General features: G+C 31.2%; 1 protein-coding gene across 2 annotated transcripts in view; it reads right to left on the bottom strand.

The window, feature by feature from the left end:
• The window catches only part of LOC111420014 (frizzled-4-like), a 72,007-nt gene that overhangs the window by 30,732 nt on the left and 23,078 nt on the right, over window positions 1-18,197 (bottom strand). For both annotated transcript variants that reach the window (XM_071196059.1, XM_071196058.1), the window contains exon 5: window positions 16,258-16,547. In XM_071196059.1, the coding sequence (XP_071052160.1) occupies window positions 16,258-16,547 (290 nt within the window). The remainder of the gene's footprint in view (window positions 1-16,257; window positions 16,548-18,197) is intronic.

Below are 18,197 nucleotides of genomic sequence, written 5' to 3'. Positions count from 1 at the left end.
TTAATGATGCGTAAATATTACTGTAGATAATTAAAAATTATGTGAAATGAGTCCAAACTCGACATATCTAGGTGTAATAATACCGGAGATATCTAGACTTTTATAAAAACAAGATGGCCGAAAACAAAACACTAAAAAATGGTGTCATCTATGCTTTCAAGAGTGATTTTTTTGATAGATATTGGGTGTGATACATCAAATTAGGTTTAATTTTTCTGATCTTTACGAAAATCTTATTCTTTTTGATGTTTATGAAAAATTTAATAAATGTTGCTTTTTTAATTAAAACAAAAACTGAATATTTTTTGTGTTCATGAACAATCCTTTGAAGTGGATCTAAACACGACGTATTTTGCTATAAAACTGTCTCAGGTATTTTGATTTTTGACAGTTTTGGTAAAATCCAAGATGGCCGAAAATTAATGATGCGTAAATATTACAGTAGATAATTCAAAATGATGTAAAATGAGTCCAAACTCGACATATCTAGGTATAATAATACCGCAGATATCTAGATTTTTATAAAAACAAGATGGCCGAAAACAAAACACTAAAAAATTGTGTCATCTATGCTTTTAAAAATGAATTTTGTTATAGATATAGGGTGTGATATATCAAATTACGTTAAATTTTTCTGATCTTTACGAAAATCTTATTCTTTTCGATGTTTATGAAAAATTTAATGAATGTTATTCTTTTAATTATAACAAAAATTGAATATTTTTATGTTCATGAACAATCTTTTGAAGAGTGGATCTAAACACGACGTATTTTGCTATAAAACTGTCTGAGGTATTTTGATTTTTGACAGTTTTGGTAAAATCCAAGATGGCCGAAAATTAATGATTCGTAAATATTACTGTAGATAATTAAAAATTATGTAAAATGAGTCCAAACTCGACATATCTAGGTGTAATAATACCGCAAATATCTAGATTTTTATAAAAACAAGATGGCCGAAAACAACACTAAAAAATTGTGTCATCTATACTTTTAAGAGTGAATTTTATGATAGATATAGAGTGTGATATATCAAATTACGTAAAATTTTTCTGATCTTTACGAAAATCTTATTCTTTTTGATGTTTATGAAAAATTTAATGAATGTTATTCTTTTAATTATAACAAAAATTGAATATTTTTATGTTCATGAACAATCTTTTGAAGAGTGGATCTAAACACGACGTATTTTGCTATAAAACTGTACGAGGTATTTTGACTTTTGATAGTGTTCTAAATGTTTCTTTCCCTATATAGAATTTTATGGTAGATATAGAGTTTCTTCTTCTTTCTAGTACTTCTTTTATTACTCAGAATCGCTATCATTAGCAACTTGTGCCATCAGCACTTTTTGGCCAAAGCATCCAGAAAACCTAACTATTTAGCAAATCTATTCCAAATTGACAAATTTGATCATGGGATGTTTTGACTTAAGGTGGACTTCTTGAGACACTTTTTTCGATGGTACTAGATCACAAAGGTAGCAAAACCATACTTTTGTGGGTTACTTTATTTTGAAATTTGAAGGAATCGAGGAACAAAACGAGGAAGAAGTATTTCTACGTTGGTTTGAAAATCGTGAACGAAAGCGACGGTAAAAGCAGAAGCAGCAGCAACAACACAGCTGCGGAACCAGTCCGATTAATAAGAAACGTGACTGGTAAAATGTCGAGCGGTTCCCCACCCGAAGAGGAACGCGGCGGTTACCGCGTTTATCGCTCGTTAACTCCTCCGCTGTAGCTTGTTGGGATGGTTCTTCGTCGGATTCTCGGTTGACTACTTAGTTTGATAAACGAAATAGACATGCGCGACAAGATGAGAAAGCCTTCGGGTATAAATATAAACATAAACAGTGACTTGTCGATTATTTGTGTAGAAGAAATATTTATAAATTTATTTTTTTTTTAATCTGGTTCTTTTTTGGTATCATCAAAACGGTTGTACGTTTCGCAAATATTTACAGATCGTACATCTGCCATAGACATCGATTCCTATCAACACCAGATGACATCGAACAGTGAACATTTGATAAAAAAAACCAGTCACACTTAAGTAGTTAGAACGAGCCGCGCGGTGATAAGATATCAGGTATGGCCCCTTTATGACCAATAAATCGGCGGCTCCTTTGACTCACCGCTATCTGGCGCAATTGTCTTTTTTTAATTATTGCGAGTGGTATATCAAAAAAACGATGATTTATATCTATTTAAAAAGATTTATAAAAAATAGTCACTTAATTTTATACTGTGAATTTCACTTAAGAAGCAATATATGTATATAAAAATATACAGGGTGAGTTATTAGTACTTATAAGTATTAAAGGTAACTTGATGGGCAATTCAACCAGCACACAATATACAGGTGTTCCATTTAAAAAACTTAAAAAAAAGCCATTTGAAAAACATCACAAGTAACTAAGATTTATAATCACGCTGTATAGCGTATGTAATCTTTGGATACCATCATTTACGTTTTTAAAAAGATCCTGCAATGGACATATTTTGAAAAAACAATTGAATATCTCAGGAACTATGAACACTATGAGTTAGTAACGTATACGGTTGTATACACAAATTTAATTCTATTCATAATATGATAAAATATACAGTATGTTCCATTTAAAAAAATCTACATACTTTCCGTTACATTTAAATGGAACACCCTGTATAAGTCAAAATAATTTTACACAATAAAAAGTGACGAATCAAACAACTTTTGTATAAAATATTTTTTTGTTCCTCAAACGGTTTAGTAACTATGGACCGCCGGGATATTAATAACTCACCCTGTATATGGCACTATCACTAGAACTAACACAAGACCTAGAACTAGAATCATTCGGGTTTAGCCGTCTTGAGAGACGTGCGGCTAAACCCAAATGTTTCTAGTTCTCGGTCTAGTATTAGTTCTGGTATTGCACTAGCACTATCACTGGAACAGTCACTAGCACTATCACTATAACAGTGCAATACCAGGACTAACACTAGACCGAGAACTAGAAACATTTGGGTTTAGCCGCACGTCTCTCAAGACGGCTAAACCCGAATGATTCTAGTTCTAGGTCTTGTGCTAGTTCTAGTGACAGTGTAAGTGCAAAACTAGAACTAACACTATACCTAGAACTAGAATCATTTGGGTTTAGCCGTCTTTAGAGACGTGCGGCTAAATCCAAATAATGATTCTAGTTCTAGCTATAGTGTTAGTTCTAGTTTTACACTAGCATTGTTACTATGTAGAACTAATACTATACCTAGAACTAGAATCACTTGGATTTAGCCGCACGTCTCTAAAGACGGCTAAATCCAAATGATTCTAGTTCCAGGTATAGTGTTAGTTCTACATAGTAAGAATGCTAGTGTAAAACTAGAACTAACACTAAATCTAGAACTAGAAACATTCGGGTTTAGCCATTTTTTCTCAATTTTTTTCTTATACAACCATATGATTTGATATGTTCATCGCATAGAGCGACTTATCCTCTATCAAAGTATGCAAAAAAAAAACATATGCATCCCATTTAAAATAACAATGTTGGTTGCCACAGCAACGAAACAAAAAACAATACAAACAAACAAATATCGCCAAAAAAATGCGCCATGATTAATAAAGAAATTTGTATTTGAAAATTTTTCTTTAAAATCACAAATGGCGAAGTTATTGGCTATATTCCAGACATTTGACACACCCTGTATACACAAATATACAGGGTGAGTTATTAGTATCCCGGCGGACGATAGTTGCTAAACCGTTTGAGAAAGAGAAAAATGTTTTATACAAAAGTTATTTGGCTCGCCACTTTCTATTACGTAAAATTATTTTCACTTATACCGGGTGTTCCATTTAGGCGTAACGGAAAGTATGTTGATTTTTTTAAATGGAACATATTGTATATTTTATCATATTATGAATAGAATTAAATTTGTTTTTACAACCGTATATTTTACTAACTCATAGTGTTCATAGTTCCTGAGATATTCAATTGTTTTTCCAAAATATGTCCATTGCAAGATCTTTTTAAAAACTATGTAAAAACGACATTTTTTCCTATTTTGCCTTGAAACTATGTCAGATAATAGTCAAAGCCAGTAGGTAAATGATGGTATCCAAAGATATTAGATATGCTATACAGCGTGTTCATTTAATTATATATTCGTTATAATTAGATGAGGGAGTTCCAGTTATTTTTTATATAATATAAATTCAATAAAAAAAGCAATACTTTTTCTGGTCTTTTTCAATTTATTGACGGGCATTAATGTATTAATGCCCGTCAATCCAAGTTTTATAGTATTGGTTTATATTTTAACGTGTAAATTTTAACTTTTAACGTGACTTTTAATGTATTTATATTTATAATTTTAACTTATATACCTTTGTGAAGCCGTTTATATGAACAACTAATGGTAAATAAGTTGCTAAAATCTAATCTATATTTCTAATGTCTCTGATGATGGCGTAAGCCGAAACCGGTTAGACAATAAATTTAAAAAAACCAGAAAAAGTACTGCTTTTTATTGAATTTATATTATATAAAGCTTAGTTACTTGTGATGTTTTTCAAATGGCTTTTTCATAAGTTCTTTAAATGGAACACCTGTATATTGTGTGCTGGTTGAATTGCCCATCAAGTTACCAAGTTAAATTTTCAAAGAGTGTTAAAAGTTTCTAAAATAAATGTTATATTAAAAAGTACAAAAATAAATGTAGGGTTACAAGCGAACAAAAAAGTTCTGAGCAAACAAATTTTAGGGACAGTCTGTATAGCATGGTTGCCGTCGCCCGATCAAACAAATTTAATTCTATTCATAATATGATAAAACATATAATATGTTCCAATTACAAAAAATCTACATACTTTCGGTTACGCTTAAATGGAACACCCCGTATAAGTCAAAATAATTTTACACAATAGAAAGTGACGAGTCAAACAACTTTTGTATAAAATATTTTTTTGTTTCTCAAACGGTTTAGTAACTATCGACCGCTGGGATATTAATAACTCACCCTGTATATGGCACTATCACTAGAACTAACACAAGACCTAGAACTAGAATCATTCGGGTTTAGCCGTCTTGAAAGACGTGGGGCTAAACCTAAATGTTTCTAGTTCTCGGTCTAGTATTAGTTCTGGTATTGCACTAGCACTATCACTGGAACAGTCACTAGCACTATCACTATAACAGTGCAATACCAGGACTAACACTAGACCGAGAACTAGAAACATTTGGGTTTAGCCGCACGTCTCTCAAGACGGCTAAACCAGAATGATTCTAGTTCTAGGTCTTGTGTTAGTTCTAGTGACAGTGTAAGTGCAAAACTAGAACTAACACTATACCTAGAACTAGAATCATTTGGGTTTAGCAGTCTTTAGAGACGTGCGGCTAAACCCAAATGATTCTAGTTCTAGGTATAGTGTTAGTTCTAGTGATAGTGCTAGTGCAATACCAGAACTAACACTATACCTAGAACTAGAATCATTCGGGTTTAGCAGTCTTAAGAGACGTAGGGCTAAACCCAAATATTTCTAGTTCTAGATCTTAATATTAGTTTTAATGACAGTGCAAGTGTAAAACTGGAACTAACACTATACCAAAAACTAGAATCATTCGGGTTTAGCCGTCTTTAGAGACGTGCGGCTAAACCCAAATGATTCTAGTTCTAGGTATAGTGTTAGTTCTACATAGTAACAACGCTAGTGTAGAACTAAAGTGAAATGAAAAATTGAGCAAAGATCCGTTAGATTCAATCATCAGAAAAACGAAAGAAATTATTAATGGTAATAAAGATGCTCTTATCGAATTTACCCCTCATCTACAACATAAACGTATAAACAATTTCTTCAGTACGAACTTCATAAGCATGAATCCTAGTCGCCCTAAACTATACTCCTTACCAAAGCTACACAAAATGGAAATTCCAATAAGACCTATAACAGCCTTCAATAATTCACCCACATCGAAATTAGCCAAATTCATGCTTGGTGTGTTTCAAAAAATAAACTTCCAACCTAAATATACCGTTTCTAATTCGAAAGAATTTACCCAAAATACAAAGCACCTTGATCTAAAGAATAAAATCATGCTGTCTTTTGACGTGACAAACCTATATTCAAATGTACCCATAGACATCACCCTGAATTTGACCAGTAAAATATTCAAAGAACATTTCAAAGATAAACATTTAACAACTCAACTATAGTAGACGCCACGAGAGCTGGCAGTAAATCATCGTTTTCCGCTCTTACAAATGCCATACGTAGTAAATTAAAATTCACAAACCGCTAGAGAGTAATGTGTGTTAGAAAGAGATAGCAATAGTTTAATATGTCTGCTGTACAATTCAAATGGCCACGTCGAAAAAATACGTCTGTTCTTCTAAGGGATGTAACTCTATAATTAGAACCTCAAATCGAAACGTCTTGTCAGCGTTGTCATGAATCTGTTAGTGTTTTCACAAGCCGAAAATGTTTTGTTTGAAAGGAAAATCATTTAATAATATCTTTGACGTTTGACATATAACCTCCGTTACTAACATAACCTACATTTAAATGTATGTGGTGACATAATCAAAGTCGTACGTCCATATCTTGATTCATACCATTTTTAAGCGATCTGTCACTGCCAGCTCTCGTGGTTTCTAGTCTAGACACTATTCTGAAACATATAGTCACTATGAATTTTTGTAAATTCAACAATAACGTCTATAAGATCAAAGATGGACTGCCGATGGGAATGCCTTTGTCAGGTATCCTGGCTGACATATATTTGGATTACGTGGAAAAAAACTATATCTTTACAAATCTTAATCCTTTCGTAAATAATATCACAAAATGGGTTCGTTATGTTGATGACATTTTTAAAATATGGGAAGGTAATTATACAGATTTAAAGAAGCTTCATACATATATCAACAACATACAAGATAAATTAAAATTTACTCTGGAGCTCGAGAATAATAAAGAAATTAATTTTCTAGATCTAAAACTGACCAACGTAAATGATACAATAACCTATGACATTTATAGAAAACAAACCACAATCTCAACTGTTATCCCCTTTGATTCAGCACACCCATTTTCCCAAAAAATGGCAAGTTTTCGTTTCTTTTTTAATAGAATACTGGATTACCTTTATCACATGAAAATAGAATCAAAGAATTTAACTATATTTTTAATTTAGGTAAACAAAATAAATACACACACAAAACACTTAATAAGCTTTTAGCCAAGATACAACAGACAAAAGATCCTCTATATACAAAAGATATAAAAGACAATATACAGTGTGTCTCCGGATAGGTGAAACGACTCTTATAAAAGGTAAAAATTTTTCTATATTAATTGTAATTTTTTGGGGTTTAGCCCTGCTTGATGAAAGACTAATTTTGAACATATTTTCAACTTTTAAAAAACAAGTGAGTCTTGAGAGTGAAAGAAAAACTTTTTTTGTAACAGGTAAAGTACCTTTTCTGTTTACAGTACGTGAAAGTGTTACTAAGAAATTTTGTTCAGAATGAAAAACTATGCCCATATGCAAATTTTCGAAATGATCGGCCTACTTTGATAAAAATCCATATCAAACAATTTTATTTCTAAAAAGACTGCCATGGAAAAACAAAATTGCTTTCCTGTCAATGTTAATCTGCCAAACTGTAATTTAGTAAACTTAAAGTGTTTTTAAAATACTATGTTCACATTAGAGGAAAAAGTTTACGTGATTCAATGTTATGAAACCGGGGAAAAACCGATAAATATGGCTATTACTTTATTTAGTGGAAAATTTTCAAATACTGGAATTAAAAGAAGTACTTGTTGGCGTTTAATCAAAAGATTTCTTACAGCAGGAAGTATTCACTCTAAAAAAAATTATGATGAAACTGATTAACTGTTAATTATGATTAACTGTTTTCTTTTGTGGGCGAATACACAATTAATTTTTTGTGAACATTTTAACAACGGTTTGTTTATTTCTTCCGAACAATTTGAATCTCAAAACAAAAAATCTTGATAAAGTATCTAATCTTATAAAGAGGCCGATGATTCCGAAAATTTGCATATGGCCATAGCTTTTTATTCTGAATAAAATTTCTTAGTAACATTTTACCATACTGTAAACAGAAAAGGTACTTTACCTGACACACAAGAAGTTTTCGCTTCAGTGTCAACACTCACTTAAACTTTTAAGACTTGAAAATATGTTTAAAATTAGTCTTTAACTAAGCAGGGCTGAACCCCAAAAGATGACAATTAATATCGAAAAAAAATTACATTTTATAAGAGTCGTTTCACCTATCCGGGGACACACTGTATATAAACCTATTTCTTATAATAGTATGACTCAAAAGGCCCAAAGTATATTTTCTAAATATAATGTGACTTTAGCATATAGTAATAGGAATTCCATAGTTAATTTGCTATCCAATCACCATCTTAATAATAATAAAAAAACCTCTCATGATAATGGTGTTTACAAAATTAACTGCAATGATTGCAATAGTGTATATATCGGACAGACTGGGCGAAGACTTGATATACGTTTACACGAACATAAAAATAAACCCAATTCTAATATTTTCAAACACATCAAAGAGACTGGACATAGTATGGATTTCGATGGGGTAAAACTTTTGCATAGGTGTGATAAAGGGTTTAAACTTAATTTATTGGAATCTTTTGAGATTGATAAACATAGTAAGAACAATTACATTGATATACTTAATGAACAAGTTGAGATTTTCTACACCCCTCTTTACAAATATATGCCTAAAAAGTGTTTTAATAGCTAATTTTTTAATTTTAAAATTTTTTAATTTTTGTTTTTAGTTTTGTTAAGAATATTTATTTACTGAATTTCATTTCGTTTTTTAAATTCTTTTAAATTTAACATAAATATTGTTATCTCTCTTAAACGTTCGTTTTTTCATTTTCTTGTAACTTCGATAAATTTATTTTAGTCGCATGACCGGTATTTGTCGATTTTCTGTTGTGTAAGTTTTCGATTTCATTTTGTCTTTAGACAATATTTAATGTGTTAACTATAAGATTTTGTTTCGACATTTATGTAGTGATATTTTGTTAGATGAACGTTTAATTTTTCAACGTGTGTGGTTCTATGACGATCTACATTTATTAGGATTTGACGTGAGTAAAATGGAAAAAGAAATTTTGGTTTAATTACGATGTTTTTGATTTTGTTTTGTTATTTCATTTAATTAAGGTTTTGACTGATGATGAAGTGAAACTTCGAAACCGGTATCAATAAATATTTAAACAGCAAGTATAAGAAGTAATTAAATTTTTTTAATTAATCACCAATTTTAAATATTATCTAAGAGCTTGCAACATGGATTCAAATAAGATAAAATGAAATTCCCAGTATAAAATCATTGTTAGGAAGCAATCAGAAATTTTTCACAAGTTTTCCCAACATCCCCTCACAATATTCTTCATCTCATTCGAGGTTAACCACAGTCGTAAACCATAATGGGCAAAAGTTGGACAGACGTCATTAACTTGGTGACCGTGAAGTCGGTTTAGCTTTTGTCTTTCTCCCGATTCGTCAACTATCGAATTAACAACGACTAACTATACGGCTGAGAAGTCGATGGGCGTCGTAAACCTAAAGGAATTAACAAGAATTCCGGTAGAAATCGCCACGACACGAACGTCGTCGTCGTCGCTGGACTTCGAAGAACGCTCGTAAATAGCAGTTTAATTTCGCGGGGCGCAATAAATACGCCCGCGTGACATAACCTCAATTACCGGCGCGACTGGAAACGTGTTAAACCCGTTCCGGTGTAATTGGCAGCACAATCTTAAGAAAGATCTCGGCGCCATGTATCTGCTAAAGAAATCCAACAACCATCATCGGCAACAACTAAAACTAATTAACCACATAATGATAATTAAGATCACGTCAAAGTATTCTTATTTGAAATTGGTAAATTTCTTTTTTGGACCATCCGAAAATAGTGACGCAGCAGCAATGGACCGAACGAAGAAAAGGACAGCAAGGGTACCAAAGCACCAAATGATTTGTGGTCGATCGTATCTCTTTCACGAAGCAGGCCGTGGATCGGAACATCGTTATTCAAATGTCTCCCCGACGTTCCTTTGTCTGCGCACCGCCGAATAAAAAAAGAAAAATGAAGTTCTTCCAAGACGTTTTATGTAAATTACGTAGATTTAACGATATTTTATTTATGAAGAAGTTTTGACTTGGAATTTTTCTTCTAAGATGTTCAAAATGACCTAAGGAATACGATGAGTACACAAAATTCAAGTTTGGCAGTAACAACAAAAATTACGCGATTCAAAAAGCTCTAAATTTGTAATTTTTTGCTTCTAGAATATGTAAAATATCATTTCTAACACGACTAATACATCCATTTCAATTTTGGCAATGCCAAAACTACTTGGTCCCTTAACTTCAAAATTCGCAATTTTAATTTTTTTTGTTTCTAAGATGTTCAAAATGACCTAAGGAACACGATGAGTACACACAATTCAAATTTGGCAGTAGCAGAAAAAATTACGCGTTTCAAAAAGACCTAAGATAAGTACTCACATGTCCATTATATCGAAAAAACTGATTATTACGATATATGTATACATAAAAAAAGAAATTGAATGAAAAGAGAAGAAACAACTTGAAACTTGTTAGTGACTGCAAGAGCGTGTGTTGAGAACATAAGTTACGGCGCATTAAATTCGCCGGCCGTAATTGGAAAGTAGTTCTTTTTGCGTCCGCGGCGCACGTATCGAGTATTTATAACGTGCTCGCGGTGCTTTATACGTCCGAGAACAACGAGTACGAGAGCTGTGCGCGAAGATTGCGAAGAACGAAACGTTGGAGAGAGGTTCGGGGGGAATTTCCTTAAGGATATTGGCCGGGCGTATGGAGTTTCGAGCGGTTTTACGGTCCCACATGGCTGTGGTATGGGAATGTCGTCGGTTCCCGGTATATGAGCTTGTCAAGGGATATAATAAACGATCCTCGACCGTAAATGGTGCGTCCAGAAGAAACACATTTATACATACATAATGTAGATACATAAATAGGAAACATATCAAGATAAAATATTTTGATTTTTTATGTTTGGAATTCAAAAGTATGCTAAGTTGGTTCGGTTGGGAGCGGTGCCTAACTTAAAAAGTTAAAACCGGAGCTGTGGGATCTTTGGAACCATACCGTTTGTAGTACGTCAAGCTGTGACACCCGGATACATAAATCCTCTCACTGGGTGTCATTTATCATTCAATGCCATTTGTCCCGACTGTTGGGTCCTATTATTATCTACGCCCCAGGTTACAGAATATTCACAAAAAAAAACAAGAAGAAAGTTTTGAAAAGAAAAGCTAACTTAACATTATAAGTTTTTTTTTGCAATGGAGATAGATACTCAACTTTATCTGAAAAATTTGTTTTTACATCGAAACGGTTAATTTTGGTAAACGACCTGGTTACAGAACAAGATCTTTGCGTCCAATACTATATAATTTCTATACCTAGCATTATAAATATGTGCATAATAAGCGAGTGTAGTACATAAAGCAAAAATTCTCCATCCTTTGCAGAGTATAATCAATAAATTTTTATTTTAATAAATTGGCATCTAATTTAAAGTAATAACTGTCATTTCATTACAAGTTCCTTTTTAAGGTTATGTAACTATTTAATGTTATGTTAATGTCTTTGAGACTAGTACATAAATTGTTTTTAGGCATAAATAAAAAGTGGTCTTTGAATTTTCAATCTGAAATTGAAGATGAATTAGGAATGATGTACTCCTGTCTGTTTTAAAATTAAACAGCGAGAAGATGACGTTGTTGGGCAAACGATTCCTCAAACGTGGCAGATAAATCCCTTTTCAGATGTTGGACCAAATATTGAATATTATTTTGAAGTGATGCACTAAAACTTTATACAGTTCAAAAGCCAAAGCAGTAGAAGAAGCAGTGGCCAATCATATAGATCCTTCAAATAACGAAATGATCATAAGAAGAAAAAGGATATTAACAAACACTTATGACATGTATGCATTTTTTGGTATTCTCTAGATACTGCATTCAAGATGTTTCGTCTTGTAGTTGCGAATGGTGCCAACAAAAAGTAAGGTATGATAAATCAGCACATTTGCTTGAATTGATAAGTAGTCTTAGATATGCCCATCGCAGCAAAATAAAAGAAGTGCATAGAACTATTTAGAAAGGGCCCTTATTTAACAAGGGCTTAATAGTTACCAGCCTTAATTACAACCTGGAGGATGTAACAACAAGATCTCATTAACAGATGTCAATAACGATGTCGAGGGTTGTCAGAGATGATATTGAGCGCTGTCCAGGATGACGTTGTGGTATGCTAAAGAATATTCAATTTTTGTTTTAATTAAAAGAACAACATTAATTAAATTTTTCATAAACATCAAAAAGAATAAGATTTTCGTCAAGATCAGAAAATTTTAACCTAATTTGATATATCACACCCTATATCTTTCATAAAATTCACTCTTAAAAGCATAGATGACACAATTTTTTAGTGTTTTGTTTTCGGCCATCTTGTTTTTATAAAAATCTAGATATCTGCGGTATTATTACGCCTAGATATGTCGAGTTTGGACTCATTTCACATAATTTTTAATTATCTACAGTAATATTTACGTATTATTAATTTTCGACCATCTTGGATTTTACCAAAACTGTCAAAAATCAAAATACCTCGAACAGTTTTATAGCAAAATACGTCGTGTTTAGATCCACTTCAAAGGATTGTTCATGAACATAAAAAATATTCAATTTTAGTTTTAATTAAAAGAACAACATTTCTTAAATTTTTCATAAACATTAAAAAGAATAAGATTTTCATAAAGATCAGAAAATTTTAACCTAATTTGATATATCACACCCTATATCTATCATAAAATTCACTCTTTAAAGCATAAATGACACGATTTCTTAGTGTTTTGTTTTCGGCCATCTTGTTTTTATAAAAATCTAGATATCTGCGGTACTATTACACCTAGATATGTCGAGTTTGGACTCATTTTACATCACTTTTAATTATCTACAGTAATATTTACGAATCATTAATTTTCAGCCATCTTGGATTTTACCAAAACTGTCAAAAATCAAAATACCTGGAATAGTTTTATAGCAAAATACGTCGTATTTAGATCCACTTCAAAGGATTGTTCATGAACATAAAAAATTTTCAATTTTAGTTTTAATTAAAAGAAAAACATTTCTTAAATTTTTCATAAACATTAAAAAGAATAAGATTTTCATAAAGATCAGAAAATTTTAACCTAATTTGATATATCACACCCTATATCTATCATAAAATTCACTCTTTAAAGCATAAATGACACGATTTCTTAGTGTTTTGTTTTCGGCCATCTTGTTTTTATAAAAATCTAGATATCTGCGGTACTATTACACCTAGATATGTCGAGTTTGGACTCATTTTACATCACTTTTAATTATCTACAGTAATATTTACGAATCATTAATTTTCAGCCATCTTGGATTTTACCAAAACTGTCAAAAATCAAAATACCTGGAATAGTTTTATAGCAAAATACGTCGTATTTAGATCCACTTCAAAGGATTGTTCATGAACATAAAAAATTTTCAATTTTAGTTTTAATTAAAAGAAAAACATTTCTTAAATTTTTCATAAACATTAAAAAGAATAAGATTTTCATAAAGATCAGAAAATTTTAACCTAATTTGATATATCACACCCTATATCTATCATAAAATTCACTCTTTAAAGCATAAATGACACGATTTCTTAGTGTTTTGTTTTCGGCCATCTTGTTTTTATAAAAATCTAGATATCTGCGGTACTATTACACCTAGATATGTCGAGTTTGGACTCATTTTACATCACTTTTAATTATCTACAGTAATATTTACGAATCATTAATTTTCAGCCATCTTGGATTTTACCAAAACTGTCAAAAATCAAAATACCTGGAATAGTTTTATAGCAAAATACGTCGTATTTAGATCCACTTCAAAGGATTGTTCATGAACATAAAAAATTTTCAATTTTAGTTTTAATTAAAAGAAAAACATTTCTTAAATTTTTCATAAACATCAAAAAGAATAAGATTTTCATAAAGATCAGAAAATTTTAACCTAATTTGATATATCACACCCTATATCTATCATAAAATTCACTCTTTAAAGCATAAATGACACGATTTCTTAGTGTTTTGTTTTCGGCCATCTTTTTTTTATAAAAATCTAGATATCTGCGGTACTATTACACCTAGATATGTCGAGTTTGAACTCATTTTACATAATTTTTAATTATCTACAGTAATATTTACGAATCATTAATTTTCCGCCATCTTGGATTTTACCAAAACTGTCAAAAATCAAAATACCTCAGACAGTTTTATAGCAAAGTACGTCGTATTTAGATCAACTTTAAAGTATTGTTCATGAACATACAAAATATCCAATTTTTGTTTTAATTAAAAGAACAACAATTATTAAATTTTTCATAAATGTCAAAAAAATAATATTTTCATAAAGATCAGAAAATTTTAACCTAATTTGATATATCACACCCTATATCTATCATAAAATTCACTCTTTAAAGCATAAATGACACGATTTCTTAGTGTGTTGTTTTCGGCCATCTTTTTTTTATAAAAATCTAGATATCTGCGGTACTATTACACCTAGATATGTCGAGTTTGGCCTCATTTTACATAATTTTTAATTATCTACAGTAATATTTATGAATCATTAATTTTCGGCCATCTTGGATTTTACCAAAACTGTCAAAAATTGAAATACCTCGGATAGTTTTATAGCAAAATACGTCGTGTTTAGGTCCACTTCAAAGGATTGTTCATGAACATAAAAAATGTTCAATTTTAGTTTAAATTAAAAGAACAACAATTATTAAATTTTTCATAAACGTCAAAAAAAAATAAGATTTTGATAAAGATCAGAAAATTTTAACCTAATTTGATATATCACACCTTATATTTCTCACAAAATTTACTCTTTAAATCATAAATGACACGATTTCTTAGTGTTTTGTTTTCGGCCATTTTGTTTTTATAAAAATCTAAATATCTCCGGTATTATTACACCTAGATATGTCGAGTTTGGACTCATTTTACATAATTTTTAATTATCTACAGTAATATTTACGACATTAATTTTCGGCCATCTTGGATTTTACCAAAACTGTCAAAAATTAAAATACCTAGGACAGTTTTATAGCAAAATACGTCGTGTTTAGATCCACTTTAAAGTATTGTTCATGAACATACAAAATATTCAATTTTTGTTTTAATTAAAAGAGCAACATTTCTTAAATTTTTCATAAACATCAAAAAGAATAAGATTTTCATAAAAATCAGAAAATTTTAACCTAATTTGATATATAACACCCAAAATCTTTCACAAAATTTACTCTTAAAAGCATAGATGACACAATTTTTTAGTGTTTTGTTTTCGGCCATCTTGTTTTTATAAAAATCTAGATATCTCCGGTATTATTACACCTAGATATGTCGAGTTTGGACTCATTTCACATAATTTTTAATTATCTACAGTAATATTTACGAATCATTAATTTTCGGCCATCTTGGATTTACCAAAACTGTCAAAATCAAAACACCTGTGACAGTTTTATAGCAATACGTCGTGTTTAGGTCCATTTCAAAAGATTGTTCATGAACATAAAAAATTTTCAAGAATATTTTCTTACCTATTCAAACTTGTATACACATTTAGTTCAATTCATAAGATCTCATCACATTATTATTAACTACTTTAACAAGAAATGATATAAATGTAAGAATTTTATATTAATTCAGCCCCCCAAAGTGGTAATAATAGATAACTCAAACTAAAATAGCCGTTTAAAACCAAACAAAAAAAATCTAAACCTTCAGATATCCCACTGAGATTCCAGAAGGAAGAGGAGGAAACTTTTCATACCTGGCCAACAGCACACACTGTTGCTGACCTGCTGTCAGCGTTCGAAACCTGTCTTCGGTTTGAAATTTATGGCAGCCGGCTCGTTATCCGAAAGGAAATATTAATAACACACTCAATCTCGAAGTTTGTTTACACAACCAGCGATAATCGCCCTCGTTTTCCAATTTTAATTAGACCCAACCCACATTTTTCTATTACAACAGCATACAATTCTACATAAATAATCATTTTAGCAACTTTCAAATCTATAATTCGAATTTCTAAAAGGAAAAAATGCGTTATGGAACTTACCAAGCATTGGCAGCCATCCCAAAGTAATAAATCATCAGGAAAACGATCGCGCAGTTCGCGTTTGTGAGTCCGTCGTCTTCGTGGAAGTCTTGGGCGTTCTCGTTTGGCAGACAGGAACCGGCTTTTCTTCCGGTAATAACTCGAGTGATCCAACCGACGCTTACCAGGCAATAACACAAAGCCAAACTAACCAGGGGTCTTGCTTTGACCCGCCCGCCGCCGATTGATAATGTTAATGCGGCGAATAAACTCGAAATAAATGATATCGTTGCCCAAACTGTTATCCAAACCTATAACAAAAAAGAAAAAAATAAATAAATGCATAAATTACGATTTTGAAAAATTTAATAATTAAAAGAAAATAAGGTTCTCATCTTAATCTTATTCAAACAAAAAGTGAGTAGATTTAAAATAAGCACTTAAAAAGCACTTAACTGTATATTTACGAATATATCGTCAATTACTTAGAAAAGTAAATAGATTAAATGTTGTAATGTAACACAGATATTTTAAATTCCATTCGTTTAAAATGTTTCAAGTAGATTTATAAACAAGTTGTTTTATAGATATATTTGCGCGAAACAATAATAAAATTTTCAACGAAAGTATGACTCATACTCATTGAAATTCTTCGGCCTAAATATGTAACTTTTAAAATTAGAGAGAATAAAAAGTTAATCGTTATATCAACATATTTTTTTTGCAAAAGTTAGATGTGATCAACCGTTTTGAAACCCGATAAAGCGATTAATTTGAAAACTGTCAGAAGCAGGATTCATTATACCCTCCTCATTCATCCCAAATTTATTAAAGCTTTCATCGTGTATGATATATACAATGTAATATAAAGAGTACTCAATTTTTGTGTGTTATATATTGGCGACATCTGCTGAAATGTATTATCACTAAAGAATATTTTAGTTTTTTCAAAGAAAATAATGTTGTTCTGCTATTAAGCTGGGTCCACATCAATAAAAATTTGCGTGTGTGTTAAATTTACTGTGCGGCGAAAATTTTTACCGACGTAAAAGTACCACACACAGCCAATAAATATTTGTGCTGTGCGTGTTGTATGCCCTGCTCCGTCTGTGTGTGCAGTATGATTTTGTTAGGTTATGTTTTAGTAAGTTATTCCAACAAATGGCAAATATAAATTTGTTTATATTTATCGGCGAACCTAGAAGTACCTTGAGTTCAGAAGAAAAGTTGGTAAGTAAACAATTTCAAATCTTTAATTTTTTGTTTAAATTATGTTTATAATAATTGAATTACAAATGAATTAATACTCCAAATATAGAAAATGGAGTTCAGAATACCATAGATAGATATTAATAATCCAGTTGCCATTCAACCACCCCTTCGGTAGTGAAATAAGTACAAAATCCTTCACGGACTTCATTTGCTTGAAATGTTGACCTTCGTGGAATATTTCGTAGATTCCTAAGGTTGTCAATGGTTTCTGAAGATCTCCAAGTTCCTTCAACTAAACGCCCTTCCACTTCTGTATCAAAAGTTCCAGGAGGAGTGTATATCTTCTTTGAACTCTTGCTCCTCATTAAATAATTATGAAGATACACAATATCAATGTTATTACTATTAAATCACATTTTTTGGGTTCTAGCAAAATTGGCTTTCTCAAAACTCGAAACACAGCTGAAATTATGCCAAATACATTTTCCATAACTCTTCTAGCTCTGCTCAACCTATAATTAAAAATTCGTTCTTTTGATTCTTTTCTATGGTCTCCAGCAAATGGTTTCATTACGTTCTTTGTCAAAGTAAATGTTTCATCACCCACAATATAACATAGGGAATAATATCCTTGTCTCCTCCAGGGAGTGGTTTTGCAGATGGTAATCCTAACGTATTACTCTCAAGTTTTTTTATAAAGTTCTGTGTTTCTGAATACTCCCCCGTCAGAAATTCTACCTTGACATCCA

Source organism: Onthophagus taurus, chromosome 5 (genome assembly GCF_036711975.1).
Source record: "Onthophagus taurus isolate NC chromosome 5, IU_Otau_3.0, whole genome shotgun sequence".
In the NCBI taxonomy this organism is placed as follows: domain Eukaryota; kingdom Metazoa; phylum Arthropoda; class Insecta; order Coleoptera; family Scarabaeidae; genus Onthophagus; species Onthophagus taurus.
Note: the sequence above shows the minus strand (reverse complement) of the source record. Positions and strands in the feature narration are given on the sequence as shown.